Source organism: Procambarus clarkii, chromosome 35 (genome assembly GCF_040958095.1).
Source record: "Procambarus clarkii isolate CNS0578487 chromosome 35, FALCON_Pclarkii_2.0, whole genome shotgun sequence".
NCBI classification, from domain to species: Eukaryota; Metazoa; Arthropoda; class Malacostraca; order Decapoda; family Cambaridae; genus Procambarus; species Procambarus clarkii.
Window position 1 is genome coordinate 40,462,079 of NC_091184.1, and position 17,947 is coordinate 40,480,025.

The 17,947-nt window shown below is 38.6% G+C and overlaps 1 protein-coding gene across 1 annotated transcript; it reads left to right on the forward strand.

Annotated features, from left to right (window-relative positions):
* The first annotated feature begins 3,629 nt into the window (after window positions 1-3,629).
* On the forward strand, window positions 3,630-17,707 carry LOC138371464 (uncharacterized). Its single transcript, XM_069336381.1, has 6 exons — window positions 3,630-4,505; window positions 4,932-5,182; window positions 9,918-10,039; window positions 12,606-12,785; window positions 14,636-14,792; window positions 17,570-17,707. The coding sequence occupies exons 2-6, from the start codon at window positions 5,104-5,106 to the stop codon at window positions 17,575-17,577; spliced, it is 546 nt and encodes a 181-aa protein (XP_069192482.1). The 5' UTR covers window positions 3,630-4,505; window positions 4,932-5,103; the 3' UTR covers window positions 17,578-17,707.
* The last annotated feature ends 240 nt before the right edge of the window (window positions 17,708-17,947 follow it).

The window sequence follows — 17,947 nt, forward strand, 5'->3', positions numbered from 1 at the left end:
AAAGATAATGTGGAAATAATTACCACCATTTTGTATCAAGGAGCAGTCGCTAAAGGCAAAGGACTCAACATAACTTTAAACTGGATCCCATCCCATATTGGAATCCCATTAAATGAAAAAGCTGATGAAATTGCTAAATTGGCAACTCGTCATCCAGTGATACATAAAACAATTCAACCCAGCCTAGAGAACATAAAAAACATCATCACCAAAAAACTCAGCTCACATCTCAACAAAGCCTACCTGCACCAGAGAATAGCTGAAGGTTCGCCCTCTGCAATATGGTATCTTCAGGCAACCAAATTAGAAAGGTTAAATATCCCAAAAGGAATCCACAGGGAAATAACAGTTAGGCTATATAGACTACGTCTAGGTTACAGATGCAACTGGGAAATTGGTGAACCCCGACAGAGAGAGTGCATCTTCTGCCAAACTGTCACAGAAAAGCCATTACTTCACTATCTTCTGGAATGTGAAGCAACCAATGACCTTAGAAGAGCTTTAAGAGTTCCTGAATCATGCAGTGGCCACCCTGAAGCCATCAACACAGCCACTCTCCTGGTCAACAAAGGTGTCCAGCAGCTGGACACCCTCATAAAGACTGTGAAGCAGTATCCTCCCCCACGATAACAGCTTGATGGTTAAATGCAACCTCAGAACACTGGGAAAAAAAAAAAATTGTACCACTTACGGGCTATTCATGCCCGTGCCACCTCTTGGGTGGCTTAATCTTTATCAATCAATCAATCAATCGTACTCTGAGAAATTATTCACATCTAAAATTTGGGTCACAACAAGGGTCACGTTGTGCGACATCATTACACGCAACGAGTACAGCAACTCAACAATGCTAGTAGACGGGGATATAAAGAACTAGACCACACTTCTCTATCCTCCACAGATCTCCAGTATCAAGAGTTGATACTGGTAATGGCTCAAAAGGGCCACCACTTACGGGTTATTCATGCTCGTGCCACCTTTTAGGTGGCTTAATCTTCATCAATCAATCACTTTTCCATAGTTACGGGCTATTCATGCCCGTGCCACCTCTTGGGTGGCTTAATCTTCATCAGTCTTTATCCCATTATGTGCCTCTGTAACCCTTTCCACTACCGCCCACAAGAAGGGTATGGGGTGCATAATAAATGATCTAAACTTAAAAAAAACTATAGGTATAAGTCGAGACACCTAATTCAACCTACGCGTGGGGGTCAAATCACCATACTTGAGGGTCAAATTAGCATACACGAGGGGTACTGTGTTTAGATTAACATTTTAGTCTATAAACCCATTTAGTGGGTTACTAGGGCCAAGAATTGGCCATGAGGGTAATGACGTCACGATCCCACTGGCGTCGAGTGCCCAATTGTATTTGGACAAACTCATTTAAGCTTTAATCCTCTTGATAAGTATATTATTGTTATTATTATTAATTATGGTTAGAATACCACTGTGTAGGTCTTAAGTTTTGCGGAGGATGAGATGAAGATTAAACATTAAAAGAAGATTAGTAATGGTTTAGTGAGAGTATATGGCAAGTGTATTGGCCGCAGGGTTGCCAGATTGGGCTACAAGTAGCGAATTGGGCTACTTTTGAGAGCCCCGCGCTTCCAAAATTTTCATTTCGCTACTTGAGAGTTTTTGGGCTAGTATAAAAGCAAGTTGGGCTACTTTGGACTATTAATATTAAGACTCTCAATGATGATTATTTATGCTTTAATAATATAATGTGTACAAATCACAGCCGCGTCCAACAGCCTGATTGACTTACCCGACTGGTCCCAGACCGGCCCCCTGGGGATATTGATCCTAGGAACCTTCGAAAGAAAAAGTAACTGCAAGGCAAGGTAATCCTCCCCACGGGCCATAGATTTCCCAACCTTAATTGTTATTAATACTTCATCCCAAAAGCTACACCTGGTTCCACAGATCTTCATTAAGGGGAGAAGGTTATCTAGAAATGTACAGATTGATAAATGATGGGAAAGATCCCTTACAGTTAATACCAGTCCGTCTAATTACCACAAGCTACTCAAGCTTCACAAAGCTTCAGAAAGCTTATGTTAGTAATGAATAAATATGATATATTTACTCATTATAATGTTGGTGCTGAATGTACAACATGAGAAAACATAATTTTAATCTGAAAAAGTATATTTTTATTAAGAAATTAGACGAAAATAAAGAGCTGGTGACGCCAAATAAAGTCGACGATCCAAGCGTCGGTTAGGTTTGGTTAGGTTTTTTTTTTTTTTTTTTTTTTTTATAATAATTTTTATTTAGGTAAAGGTACATACATAAAGAGATTTTACAAAGTTTGTTGGCTTTATAGATAGAGCTAGTACATACAATGCCTAAAGCCACTATTACGCAAAGCGTTTCGGGCAGATTATGTTTGAAAATTATGTTTGTTTAAGTTAGGTTAGGTTAGTTTAGGTTAGGTCAGCGTAACCTAACATATCATATTTATTCATTACTAACGTATTGCCAGGAAGCTTTCTGAAGCTTTGTGAAGCTTGTGTAGCTTGTGGTAATTAGACGGACCCGTTAATACCTTTGTCAGGAAGACGATGGTTGGCAAGGAGCGGTAGTGTAAAGCGGCTGTTAGATTAGAGGGATTCTTTAACAACTTATTTCCAAATAGCTTTTTCCTCTTGTGATAAATATGTTGCAAGGCAACTATTTTCAATGTACGCTGATCCCTCCAATAAGCTATATTTCACATGTCTCAAACCAATCCTAAATGATTGGATGAACTGAATGATTGGATTTGAAAGGATAAACTGACTTTATAAAAAAGATGAAGCAGATCAGTGTAGCCTTCACACTGTCTTAGAAAACTTCACTCTTGGAATACTCAGTTGTGTGTTTATGTAAAAATAAAAATAAAATAAAATAAAATAAAATAAAATAAAATGTTTATTTAGGTAAGGTACATACATACAATAAATTTTTACAAAGATTGGTTGACTTATAGGTAGAGCTCGTACATACAATGCCTAAAGCCACTATTACGCAAAGCGTTTCGGGCATGATAAACTTAAATGACAAGCTTAATACTAATTGAGCATAATGAGTAGAATGAAAACATAGCTGAAAAAGCAGCACAAATACAATTATGTCGACAAACAGCGCTCTTTAAAAAAAACCAGACATTGGTTGACAATAGAGGGGTAAGGTAGGTTACAGGGAATTTATTAGGTATAGCTTTGTTTTTATCGTAAACTGGTTGAGAGAGGAACAGTCTTTAACATGGTTGGGAAGGTCATTCCACATTCTGGGCCCCTTGATTTGTAGAGCATTTCTAGTTTGATTAAGTCGTACTCTAGGAATATCAAAACTGTATTTATTTCTGGTGTGGTGCTCATGGGTTCTGTTACAACCTTCTATGAAGCTTTTGAGATCAGGATTGGCATTATAGTTTAGTGTTTTATATATGTATAATACACATGAGAGAATGTGCAGTGGCTTAATGTCTAACATATTCAGAGATTTGAGTAGGGGTACCGTATTACCGTACCGTACCGTATGTATTAACACGATGTACTGGACGGGGTGAGAATAGCTTGAGCTACCTCATCTCTTTGTGTGTATTTTACCTCAATAAACTTATTTCAATTTCAATTTCAGAAGAATCGTTCATCCTCATCATGCAAAGCTTCATGCTAATTTGGACTACAATTCTATGTATCTGCCCCTGGAAAAAGTTGACTTTGGTTACGAATTTTCAACACTTCGGGTCACTAACAGACAAAACAATTTTATAACCCAGGAAAAGTTTCAAAATATTAAAGAAAGATGCGATAATTTTTTAATGAAAGCTTGCAAATAGTTTCTTTCTCGTATTCTAAGTAATGTTGAAACTTTAAAAAGGGTGAAAAATCTGTTACCTATCATATGCCTTAGCCACACACGGCCACCATTTTCAGAACTTCCATAAGTATTAGCTGACCAATCTAAGCTTAGTGAAATTGAAAGTCAGTGGCGCCTACTGTTAACCATTGACTGGTCCAACATTTGTGAGGGACAAATTCCAACATCTGGAGCGTCATTTTAGACCAAGACAATAACTGTCAAGAACGCTGCTGGCGATCCCATACTGATTGAACTCGCTGAGTTTGCATTGAAAATATACAGCTTGCAAATCAGTAATGCCCTGGTTGAACGGATATTTTCAAGAGTAACGTCTGTGAAAACTAAACTGAGAAATCGAATGGGACTTGAGCTTTTGACATCAATCTTGACATCAATCTTTGACATCAATCTTGACATCAATCTTTGACATCAATCTTGACATCAATCTTTGACATCAATCTTGAGAATCAAAACATATCTTGAAGAAAATGTAACTTGTTGCTCGTCATTTGAATCACTCATGTCAATTCTTAAATATGTCTGCAATATACAAGAACGAGGTTGTGGATGCAGATCAAGATCTTGATAATCTTCAACTGTAAAGACGTGGAAGGACTCCACACCCATTAGGCTTCAAACAGTAAATATTGGTAAGTTATCCTATTATCATATTGGTTAAATATATTAACTATATATTTCAGTTTATTTCTCAGTTTAGTGAAGCATAATGGGTGTATATATATATGTGCAGAGAAAATATTAATAAAACAATTAAAATCTTTGATGTACTCTATATATCAAAATAGATTACTTTAAAACCCGTATCAATCACTAAACAAAAAATTGGGCTACTCTTATGATACAAATTCGCTACTTTTAGAGCGTCAGCTCTCTACTTTCAGCAACACATTCATAAGGGAGACATCTCCCGTCATGCAGGGTGCATTCGCACCTCCACAGATCTCCAGTATCAGCTCTTGATACTGGTAATGGCTTAAAAGGGCCACCAATTACGGGCTATTCATGCCCGTGCCACCTTTTGGGTGGCTTAATCTTCATCAATCAATCACTTTCAGCAACTTGACTCTGGCAACCTGGCGTGTTTAAAAGGCGGGCCACCAGACACTTGTCAACCACAACACACTGAGCCGCCCCGAGGGAAGGTTTACGCTGCACCAGTAATACTCTACTAGCCAACAGTGCAAGTCCTCTCTTTCTACAGTAACGTTGAGTTGTGAGTGTTAGAAGATGTCAGTAATGGTGGTAGGTGTGAGGGCCGGGCGCGTGGTGTCAGCAGGAGCCAGACACAAGCACACACTCTCTGCAGGTAAGAACCTCTTATATCACCGTGTTGTTATCTGTTATAACTTACCTGTTCGTCCTTCTGTAAGTTGTGTATGTATAGGTGTGTCATTTTGCGTTATATCGTGCAAGGGGGACACAATGAGGTCATCCAAGGGTCGGTTAACACCAGCCTGACAACAAGAGAAGGTGACCCTGACCAACCTTGGGGACCGGATGGTCACGAGTTATTTCACATTACTCTGTATGATAAACATTGTGTGGTAGAAGAGTGGATTGTTTAGGTGCAGATTGTTCTAATGAGTCTAAATAGTTTAGTCTGAATTATGGCTGTACACTATATTAATGTTCTTGAGAGGAAGCAAGCAAGGTGAAGGAAATGGTCAGATCGTACACACGTTTCAACAAACTAAACTTATTTTGGTTGACTTCCCGGCCCTTCCTCTTGGTGTCCCGGAGTCAGGGCCGGGAAGATTGATAGTTGAATCCATCATTTAACTTTCAGTGAATCATGGGTCCTGACTCAAAGGTGCTTTTTATCGATCTGCTGCAAGGTAATGTTAATTTGGTTGTCAAGATGAGCATTATTATTCCCACATGTAAGGTCCTGCATTTGTCTATATTAAAGAGCATTTGCCAGTCTTCTGATCATGTGTAGAGATCGTGTAGGTCTCTTTGTGAGGCTTCAATATAATTTGTTGATATTGAATTATATAAATTAATTTAAGAATTAATTTTTCTGCAAGCACATAAAAGGTAGAATGTAAAAGGAACATGCACGACTTTGTAAAAATTAGAAAGCATGTACCTGATTTTTTTTTTAAATGTTAATAAAAATACAAATTACTGTATATGAATTATATATGTTGCTGAAAATTGCTGTAGTAAATGTTCCAAGTTGTGATCTTAAAATTATTCAGTAGCATTATAATCTCAATGTGTGCAAGAGAAGTGTTTGCCGGAGAGCCACTAACACTAATGGACTCGACAAGGACAGGAAGCCGGCGGCTTGTTCAAGGTCCTCTCCCCATTTGTCTATCTTTTTCATTTGTACTTTAAAAGTTAACATTTTTTGGAGTTTTGGCATTTATGGCTTTGGTGGGTAGGTGGTTCCATGCCTTAATAACCCTGCTGGTGAAAAAGCATCTCCCGTTCTCGGTCTTACATTATGGCTTGTTGAGCTTGTAACCCTTGTTCCTTACAACTGACCTTTCGGAAAAAACAAATTTGCAGATCAACATCCTTCAAATTGTTCAGTATTTTAATCATCATGTCTCCAAGGGATGTTCATCCCTGGAAGACTTCAAGGTCTACCCTTGCTGTAAAACAGTTAACATTCACATTCTGTAATCCTTGTGAACCTGATAACAGCTTCTAAACTTCTTGCTGGCCTTTTTCTCCCAACTGCTAGCAGTAAAATGAATTGAACACTTGTTCATTAAAGATTGATTGATTAAGCCACCCAAAAGGTGGCACGGGCATGAATAGCCCGTAAGTGGTGGCTCTTTTGAGCCATTACCAGTATCAATAGATGATACTGGAGATCTGTGGAGGTACGACTGCACCCTGCGTGACGGGAGATGTCTCCCTCATTAAAAGAGGTGGCCCGTCAATATACTGCATGAAATGGACAAACAAATAACATAATAAAATAAAGAAAACTTGAACCAGCACTTGATCACAGATAACATAAATTGTAATAAATTAATCACTGTATACCAGACCTAAAATTGTCAGATTTATAACGCCCAGCAAAACAATCTACTTAACTTCAGCAGCTGACACATCCTATCTCTCACAACTAACCACTCCACTGGTGGAGTCACTCCCCCTTACTAACTTGGAGAGGCACTCCTATGCAATTTCGCCAACCTATTGTATTCTAACAAAACGGTAATCCTTACTAACTCGGTGACACTGCCATACACTATTTGACAGAGTATTAAATACCTTAATATGTTTATGATAATACTTCCTAAAAGAGTCAGGATTCTCGGCCTCTGTATGCACACAATGTGTAATTTATTTACTAGGCTTCTGGTATTTGTGTAGAAGCAGTTTAAACACCTGACATTGTTCCTAGGGGCATGTAAGATTGCTCCTGCATACTATTATTCCATACATACTATAGATATTGTGCCTGCTTGTCGACAAATCTATAGGGTTAGGTCTGCCTGACTGGGTGAATCCTCTCCTCCATCCACTGTCATGATCACCTGCCCAATCCTTGTTTTAACTTTGTCTGTACAGTACTTTGTCTGTACTGGCCTGTGTGTAACTCCTTTAGTTTGTCTCGGTTCTTTGTTCTTTTGCTGTTCAACTGTGAAGTCTGGGGATGTGTTTGGCCGAGAAGCTATTTGAACTGTAGGATAAAAATATAGGATGACATACTAGGCGAGGTAGCAAGATTAAATTTTTTTGGGCCAATTTGTAAAGTAGTAGTATGGTGGGTACAGTAAGAGTATAATGAATAGAAGAGTGGTATGAAAGGTGAAGAATATAATGAAAGTAGGAATGTTGTGGGGTAATATTCTACTCCCAGTTGTGACAAGTGGAATTTAAACTTTCTTATGGATAGGGGTAGTGCTAAAGACTACAAGCTATGGTAATTATGATTTTGAGAGTTGGCTGGTATAAGCATGTGGCATGGTTATGGTAGTGAAGTAGAGTATAACATGGTGTGGGGGGGGATGAATTGTGGAGCAAGTGAAAAGTGCAATACACCGTGGTGGTAAGAACATGTTAAAATACCTTAGGATCATTTACCAATGGTAAATAAGGGTGAAATATGGTAAAGGATCATACAGTAGGCAGACGACAGTTGTTTAGAAGGGAACAGTGGAAAGGTTTATGGAAAAAAAAGGGCAGAGACCTTTAATACTGTTAATCACAACTACCTCTTACTTAAACTCCAGCATTATGGAATCCGAGGCCTTGCCCTTGACTACATCCGATCCTATCTTAGTGACAGACACCAATATGTAACCATCAATGATACAACTTCGTCCACTCTACCAATTACCGTTGGAGTGCCACAGGGCAGCATCTTAGGACCTCTTCTATTTCTTATATATATAAACGATCTGCCTAATGTCTCTAATATTCTCAAACCTATACTGTTTGCTGACGATACTACTCTTATCTATTCAAACCTCAACCCACATACACTAAATAATGTTGTGAATAATGAATTAAAAAAAGTCCACTTATGGATGTCAACGAACAAACTAACATTAAACATCGAAAAGACTTACTACATCTTATTTGGAAGCAAATCATCAAATGCAATTCAGCTACAGATAGACAACATTAACATCAGTAATAAAGATGATGGCAAGTTTCTTGGCCTATTCCTAGACAAGAGACTCAACTTCAGCACCCACATTCAACACATAACTAAGAAAGTCTCTAAGACAGTTGATATACTCTCCAAAATCAGATATTATGTTCCTAACTCTGCTCTCCTCTCACTATATTATGCACTAATTTACCCCTATCTTAATTATGGCATCTGTGCATGGGGGTCTACCACTGCAAACCACCTTAAGCCCATCATCACACAGCAAAAATCTGCTATCAGAATGATAACTAACTCAGCTTTCAGACAACACTCAGCTCCCTTGTTTAAATCCCTAAACTTGCTAAATATTAACTCCCTCCACACATTCTCTTGTGTCAACTACATTTACAAAACCCTGTTCTTAAATGCAAACCATGCTCTGAAACTCTCCCTGGACAGATGTAATAGGACCCATTATCACCACACCAGAAATAAATATCTCTTTGATATCCCCAGGGTCAAACTTAATCTGTGTAAACACTCTATGCAAATTAAGGGACCTAGTTTATGGAACTCACTCCCTAGTGAATTGAAAAACTAAAACTTTTGCCTTATTTAAAAGCAAAACCAAAAAGTACCTAACTTCATCTTCTTAGTTTCCTACACTGAGCTTTAAATTTGCTCTGTACCTAGTGTTACCCAATCTCCTAATTTTTATGTAATTTCAAACAACCTTATCATTGTGTTCATTGCTGTCTTCTTTTATGTGCTAGCCATATGCTGTATTGTGACTACCAATTTTTGTCAACTACCATTCAAGCTGTCATTGCAACCAATCTTATATTGTTTCTGCTGTATTATGCCTACCAATTTTTTTGGTCAACTACCATTCAAGCTGTCATTGCAATCAATCTTAGCTACCAATGTGCTTTAATATACTGTACCTACAATTTTCTCTCATCTTTTTTTCATTTCATGTAATCTGTTATCATTTTTTGTCTATAATTTTGCAAGTATTTACCTCCTTAAAATTTTCTTAGATTAAGGACCTGCCCGAAACGCTGCGCGTGCTAGTGGCTTTACAAGACTGTAATTACCATATTTGTATCCTCACATTCCTTATGTACATTCTTGTATATGCATAAATAAATAAATAAATAAATAAATAATAAATAAATAATAGAGTGAAAGGTTTGAGGAACTTCTGCTAGCATGCTCTAGCAGAAGTTCCTGGATAGGGTTTCGGGAATTCTTCTACTCCCCGAGCCAGGCCTGGGGCCAGGCTCTAGATGTGTGCAGCATTTATTAGTCAGGTTAAGCTTTAATGGGTCTGGCCAAAAATTGAACGAGTATGGCTTTAAGGGGACCACGACAATCCATTATATTTTCTAACATATACCCATCATATAATAAATCTTTGTGCAAAGAATGAGTGTCTATACATCTAGTGGGATGTAACATTGAAGATTTCCTTTACCAGAACAACAGCAGCAGCAACCACCACAGCAAAAGATGCACCAGGCAGCGAGTGGAATGACCAGTTTTCAACCATCACACATACCCATGCCAGCAAACGTAGAGGAGCTTCAGGCGTCGGAAAAGGTACAGTATGTTGAAGACATGGGAGAATTTAAGGGTGTCATTCAATTAACTCGACAGATGTGAGAAGTACTGTATTTATAAAGACTACCCTATAAAAAGGATTACAATAGTTAATAGTATAAAAGATTGGCTAGTTTCTTTCAGCCATGTATGATTTTATAATATTGTTGAGAACTTTATAAAATAATCCACCTACTGAATTTCTTCTCCAAAATGCACATTTCTAAATGAAAGAAATTTGAATTGAAGTTTATTGAATCGAGAATATATAAAAATATGCCCGGTAACCACCCAATTTTCACATTGAACATTTGAAGGTACAGATTGACTTAGTAATTGGGGTTGTTCTGTATGTAATTTAAAATGCATCTTTGCACAGGAACACACCATATTGGCCTTTTTATACCCGTGTATCACTTCACAACATAAAGTACATTTGTGCTTGCCTATCAGTGTTTGGCTCTCTGACTACAAAGGGGATGCCCTGCCTACTAGCCTTGTTGTGCTGTACTTGTTGCATTATAGTTGAACTATTCTGACAATCGCATTCTTTGTCGAATCTGCTGTTAAAGTTGTGGATGGAGGTGGCTTTCACTTCATCTTCTCTCTGTGCATTTCACTTGTTGACAACCTGTATGAGTATTTCCATGCACTTTTTATTTTTGTTTACCAGCTTAAACTTGTCCTCTAATGTATAGTTAGAAAGGCTTGGTACTTTCTCCTGATAATTACATAATTACCTTGTCCTATTTTTTCTCATTTTAAAGAGGCTATCATTGTTCACCTTGTTTATTCCTTTCAGTATCTTGTATGTTGTGATCATATCTCCTCTGTTTCTTTTGTCCTCCTGGGTTATGAGGTAAAGCTCCTTCAACATATTCTAGCTTAAGCATCTTGGCTCTGGAACTAATCTTTTGCAAACCTTGGCACTTTTTAAATTTTAGTTTTATTTGACAAGGTGTGTATTTCAGGCCAATGCTGCATATTCCAGCAGCAAAAGCTGTGTAGATTGCTTTGAAATAGTCCTGATTTAGGTTTCTAAGCTACTTACTAGTGTTCACCAGCATCCCATATGCTACCAAAGCCACCCTACCTTTGTGTGCCTCTGGTGATATTGTTGGACTCAAATTATATTCTCTCTCAAATCTTACTCGAATTCCTGTAGTTGCTTCCCATTTATGGTTATAAACATCTTCTGGTCTTTTCTCCTTTTCCCCATCCTCATTACCTTACACTTAGTGGGTTGAACTCCATCAACTACCAGTATGTTTTCCCACTCCTGGAGTTTGTAAAGGTCCTGCAACATTTTGCAGTTCTCTATTATTACATTCCTCATTAGCTTTACAGAATCTGCAAATAGCAGCATATATGAGCACACACACTCTTGAGTAGCTCATTAATACAAGTTAAGGACAGTAGTGGTCCCAGGACCAAGCCTTGGGGGATCCTACTTATTATATTTCTCCTGCTGGAGACCTTGCCTCTTGACGTTTTGCCTTCTGTCCTTCAGGTACTCCCTTACTTTGTTTAGTGCCTTCCCAATTACCCCAGCTGACATTTCCATCTTTTACGCCAGTCTTTTGTGTGGAACAACATCGAATGCTTTTGACAGTTTAGGAAAATGCATTCTACCCAGATTACATCTTTCCTGGGTAGATTTCAAATTCAATCAGGTTTGCTAGGCATGACTTCCTCCTCCTCAGTCCATGCTGACATTTTGTTACTAAAAGTTTAGTCTTTCCAGGTGCTCACTATTCTCTTCTCGATTAGTCTCCAGCACTTTATATTTACTTGTTATTGACACTGGTCTGTAATTTAGTACCTCCTGTCTGTCCCCATTCTTGTTGTGCATTTCCTAATGCCTGAAAATTTGATTTGTAATATATAACATTTAATTACTGTACAACAGTCATTGTTTATTTGTATACCAATCATGTCACTTGAGGCCTAGTCCCACTTAACTAGAGTAAATGTCAAAAGTAATAATAATTATTGTAACGTTTTGGTATAATGCAAGCCTAGCATTCCAAAGTATCATAAAGTCTTTGTTTTTCACTTGAGCAAACCTAATGACCAATCACTAAAATTTCATTCACATACCTACAAAGCCCATGAAGCTTGTATTAGTTTGACAACTACAGTATTAGTTGCCATTTAATTCTTCAGGTTACTTTTTCATTAGAAAGCCAACTCTCTCCTTACTCCTCTAATTCTCTTACTCCTGCTTTTATACTTCCACTTTTTATTCTCATATGAACCTTGCACATTGAACATTTTTCTCTCTCTTAACTTTTAACCTTCCATTCTCATGGTTTTAAACTTATTTCCTTTGCATTTAACGAGGACAGAAAATGCCTACTGCAATTTTTGTGCCCAGGCAGGTCAAAGCCCTAGGTTCAAGGGTAATTTTCCCATATGGAAAGGTATATGCTTTCTGATAATTTTATTATTCAGCAATAAATTGTAGGAGAGGGGGAAAAATAGGTTTATGAATAACATAGGAACTGTGCTGTGCTGTAATTGAATAAAAGTACAGGTATTTGGTAATTTTCTTTCTCTTTTGCAGGCACGTTTCTCTCCTCGTCGCAACAGAGATGTTTCTTCACAGTTGAACCAAGTGGGCAGCTTGTTTAGCTCAGGGTTCATGGGCAACCAAGGGTCACAGAGTGCCTACAACCGTGGAACACTGCCTGTTGACTCTCACGTTGATGTTTATGATGCACGCATCACAGTTTCTTTGTCGTCGGTGAGTTTGATTTATACCTAAAGTAAGATCCTTATTGTATATAATAATCATTCCTTAGACACCACATAGAACTGAACCATGTAGTAAGTATTTATATTTTAAGAGTCCTTGTTTGAAAGTTTATTTTTGGGAAAGTTAAGAAAGTTATACACAACATAATGATGCAGTAAGGCATCTCTGTGAAGCTTTTTTTTTGTTTTTTAATAAGTTATTTAAAATTCAAAAATATTTAAAGGATAAATACTACATGGTAAATTGGGCACCACTCCTCATTTCCTTAAATGTGAATATCCTTGTATTACTTTGGTACACCACAACCAGGCATATGCAAATGCCTTTGGGAAAAGACCTATTTGGATGCAGACGAGTCAAAAGATTTGGGTGGTACTGGTTTAACATTTTTTTTAATTTAATATTCATAAATGTTCATGTACATTTATTGTACTTTAGTTTAGCTAATGAGCCATGCTAATTTAGGTTATAAAAACTACATAGTGGGTATCCATTATCTATATGGTGTAATGGAATGATGAGCAGGTGAACTGCATATCGCTTGCTACACAATTCTTGTGACCTTTGAGAGCATAGTGTAACAGATATTCTGAGTGGCAAAATGTAAGCTCAGGAAAATAAAAAATACAATTAAACTAAGGTTTTCATACTGGTGATATGAAATGCCCAAGGGTAATTATTTATACTTGAGTGAAACATTAAGTATAAATGGTTAATTATAGTGATACTTAACCTAAAAATGTGCTTATGATGAATCCAGAAATGTGTCACAAAAAAATAAAATGCAGTTAGCCTGCAAAATTGGTCCTGGGTTCGATTCCTTGGCAGTGTGGTGTTTGGGCTCATTTTGGGAATTAGTGTTGGAGGTTGCATTCTGGGATATGTTAGTAGGGTTATATGGACTTTTACACAAGTCAAACAGGTTTCTGTTCCCAATAATGTTAAATGGTGATTTTCCCTTACATTATTTAATATTTTACCTAATTATTATTTATCTTTTACCATCTCTTAACTTAAATATAGACACTTGTTTCACACTGGTTCTGGTTGGAATACCTCCCACTTGCACAAATTTTGCACAGCATTGCATATTGATCTTGACCCACAAAAATTTATCTAGCTTCTCGTGCATATTTCACTTCATACACTTCTTTCTTCACATAATCAAATCACTCCAGTTTATCACCTTCCCTTCACCTCCATGTATGACTCGATGCCCACAAGGCATTTGAGAGGAACAAACTTGTCTCTGAACACACCCACCAAGACATCCACATTGCCTTTTAAGCCTTGCACACCCTCACTTTCCAACCACTACTTTGCATCCATTCACCACTTGAATGAAGCATGAAATACTTGTTGACCAAACAACACAATAGAAAGTGAAGGGATGACGACGTTTCGGTCCGTCCCGGACCATTCTCAAAGCGATTGTGATGAGGCAAAGGCAATAAATAGGCGAGAGAGAGGTGAGAAGAAAATCTTAGAGGAAGAAAAAGAAAGGTAAAAGTTATGAAAGGTAATGTGTAATAAAGGGGATAGGAATAGGAATGAGAAAGGGATCGTAAGAGAAAACATGAGACAGAAAAAGGAAAGAGAAAGATAAATGGAAGGGTAAGCTTACGTTAGGTCATGTTTGTTAAAACGTTTCCTTCACCACCTTCCCTCATCACAATAGACTTGAGAATGGTCCAGGACGGACCGAAACGTCGTCGTCCCTTCACCTTCTATTGTGTGGTCTGGTCAACATACTTTAGCCACGTTATTGTGACTCATCGCCTGCATAGAGAAAACTGTATTTTCATTCTGGTTTAATTAAATTTTTTTTATCTTTTCAGGTGATGCAAACAAATGTCCCCAAGCCTTATGGAATTTCAGGGAAGGCCCCAGTTCATCTAAACATGCTTGGTGGTCAGTGGGCCCAGGATGACAAGTATGTCTCTGGTGACCTCCTCGACCACCACCACTCTACCATCATCTTGAAGAAAAACCCAGGTACTGCCCTCATAACCTTTGGCAGTTTGGGACTCGGATTCCTCGTGAAGCGTGTTGCTCTGTTAAAACTGAGTGGACTTGATTATAGAGGTCTGGAGACTGTGTGTGGCAACAGTAGAATAGACTATTTAAACAGTCGACGGTTTTCTTCATGTGCTAACAATGTGTGTACCCCTGTTCTGTGTACCCATATGTTGAGGTGAGAGATTGCCTTTGCACCCAGGCCTCATCTTCTTCGGTGAAGGGCACGAGATTTATCTTGCAGACAGTTTTTCATTTCGGTGCTTGACAAAAAGGGCGAAGCACATTACAAACCTCCAAAACTGTGCTGCAGGTAGTATGTCCTGTTGCTTTGCAATGTGTAGCAGCACCTTGGAACTGTGTAGTGCTCTTCCTGGGCAGTAGGCTTTCATGGCATTTTACTGTGTTCTGGTGCTTTATAGTGCATCTTGGAAACTCGTTACTTTTTTTTTTTGTCTCCTGCATTTCTGCAAGTTTTGTGTTTTCTTTCATTGGCTGGCTCTCTGCTGGTGCCTTCCTTCCCATCTCGCCTTCTTTTTTTCCTATGTCCCTAGTATTGTGGTGTTGGGCACTGGACATAGGTTCTCTTCTGGCCTCTTATAATTTGGTCCTCCCCTCTGTTCCCATTTGTTGCGTGTCGTGTGCATTACTGGATGACCTCTTTTGAATCTTGGCTTGTGTTGGTGGTAGAAACCTTATTTTAGTAACCATTTGATTTTAGTATTCAGTGTGGATCTGTTGGAATTTGAACGAAACTTCAAATTTGTGCATGCAAATTTGTGCATACAAGTGTGTGCGCGCCCCAGTCTGTGTATCCCCATTCCATGAGGACGGTGCTGTGCATCATCTTGGATTGACTATGTACCAATGGGTGTCACGTTCAGTTTTCTCTGTTCCAGATTCTTCTCTTGGCCCTCCTTGGTGTCCCAACTTGGTTCCTTTCCTTGTCTTTCTCCTCGCTTAGGATTTTGGGTGTCTGTATCTTATGGCTTCCTGGGCAGTTTTCTGATCCTAGTGTTGTTTCATGGCCAAATTGATTCACAGTACTATAGGGGAGTATGTTTTCATAGGTCTCTCTCTCTCTCTCTCTCTCTCTCTCTCTCTCTCTCTCTCTCTCTCTCTCTCTCTCTCTCTCTCTCTCTCTCTCTCTCTCTCTCTCTCTCTCTCTCTCTCTCTCTCTCTCTCTCTCTCTCTCTCTCTAAGTACATTATTTGTTCCTTTGCTTATTTTTTTCTTATGGCCTTGTCTGGTCAAGTGGCTTATTCTGACTGTTACTACATCCTATAATGGCACCTTGGTGGTGCCACTATGGCTTAGCTTTATCCCTCAATTTTTTATTTCTCCATTAATAAAATTTGTTAGCCACCTTCAGCTTTGGTTTCATCCAGGGACAACCTTACTTTCTTATGGCCAGTTCAGCCCTGGCTCCTGATTTCGGTGTGTGCTAGCTCCCATGTTCCTTATTTTTATTTCTTTACATGGCTCAGCAATTTATGCTCTTCACCATTGCATCATATATAATTGCTTTGGTAGAGCTACATCTTGATTTTTGGCTAGATTTTTCTAGTTGTCTTTGAAGCTTGGCAGCCTTTTTAAAAAAGCAAATCATTGCTGTGTGCTGTTGATGCCCACTTGGGCATTTGATAACGTGCCTGTCCTTCGTCGTGGACAATTCAGATTCGTGCCTCTTTAGATGGTTAGTTTTTTTTTTTTTTTTTTTTTTTTGAGATACATACAAGAGTTATTACATTCTTGTACAGCCACTAGTACGCGTAGCGTTTCGGGCAAGTCCTTAATCCTATGGTCCCTGGAATACGATCCCCTGCCGCGAAGAATCGTTTTTTCATCCAAGTACACATTTTACTGTTGCGTTAAACAGAGGCTACAGTTAAGGAATTGCGCCCAGTAAATCCTCCCCGGCCAGGATACGAACCCATGACATAGCGCTCGCGGAACGCCAGGCGAGTGTCTTACCACTACACCACGGAGACTGCAACTTTTCATTAGTACATTGTTCAAACTTTCAGGCAAGTACGTTTACTAGCTTTCTGGTCTTGGCTTGTTTTATCAGGAGATGCTTTTGTGCATTTCCTTCTTGTTTTATGCTTGGAATGAGAAGACTTTGTTCAGGCTCGATGCATTCAGTTACAACCATGAACAGTTATCTTCAGGCTTCTCAGAGTACAGTACTGTACTACTTTTGAGCTCTTCCTGATACATTTTGATGACATGTGGCATTGTGTAAAAGGAATCCTTATGGGTGACACACACATTGGTTGAATTTTAGTGTAATGTTATGAAGTGAAGCTAAAGAATTTGATTTTATTTCAGTTTGTAAAGATATTGGTAAAAAAAAAAAGTTTCTATGTATAGCATCAGTAAAACCACTTGTTCACCATCTACTTTAAAATAGTCTGTTAGCCGAGTTGTTGGTTCAGTGTGGTTCCACTGGCACACTGCTGCTTAGTGCTATATAAAATACATTGTGTACAAGATTGTGTGTAATATTTTCTGACAGGCTACAACAGCAGAATTTAGAATGAATTAAAATTCTTAATATACTTGATGTACAGTATTTTCTCCATTTTTTTCCTTGTACTCCATACTTCAAAGCATAGACTTAGTCTGCCTTTCGTGCAAAATCTATTGTGTTAGAACATGTTAACGGTGGAGCTAGGCTGGGTGGCAGCTGTTTGTACTAGTCTTGACCTTAATATTGGACCTGTTTATTTAATTTATTTTTTCTTTATTTTCAGTGGAGTAGATATGACGGGGTTGATAAAGAGTTTAGGCATCAACATAGGAAGGGTGACCGAGGGAGCTGCTGCTGCTGTGGGTTGTGAAACTTCGGCCTCCATAGCAACTGCACCAGAGGAAGCTCTTGGCGAGGTTGCAGCCACAGAAAGTCTTCAACGGGGAGACGTGGCAGAGGCTGTTGCCGCTGAAGTAGCTGGTAGTGCTAACAGTGTAAAAGTAAGTGCCGTAGATTTTAACACTGCGAGAGCAGCAGGGGCTGCCACATTTGTAGTGGCATATGCTGTGCATAAGGTGTTTGCTCCAGTACGTATAGCTATAACACTTACCGCCACTCCTTTTATTGTTAGACATCTACGAAAAACTGGATTTTTGAAACC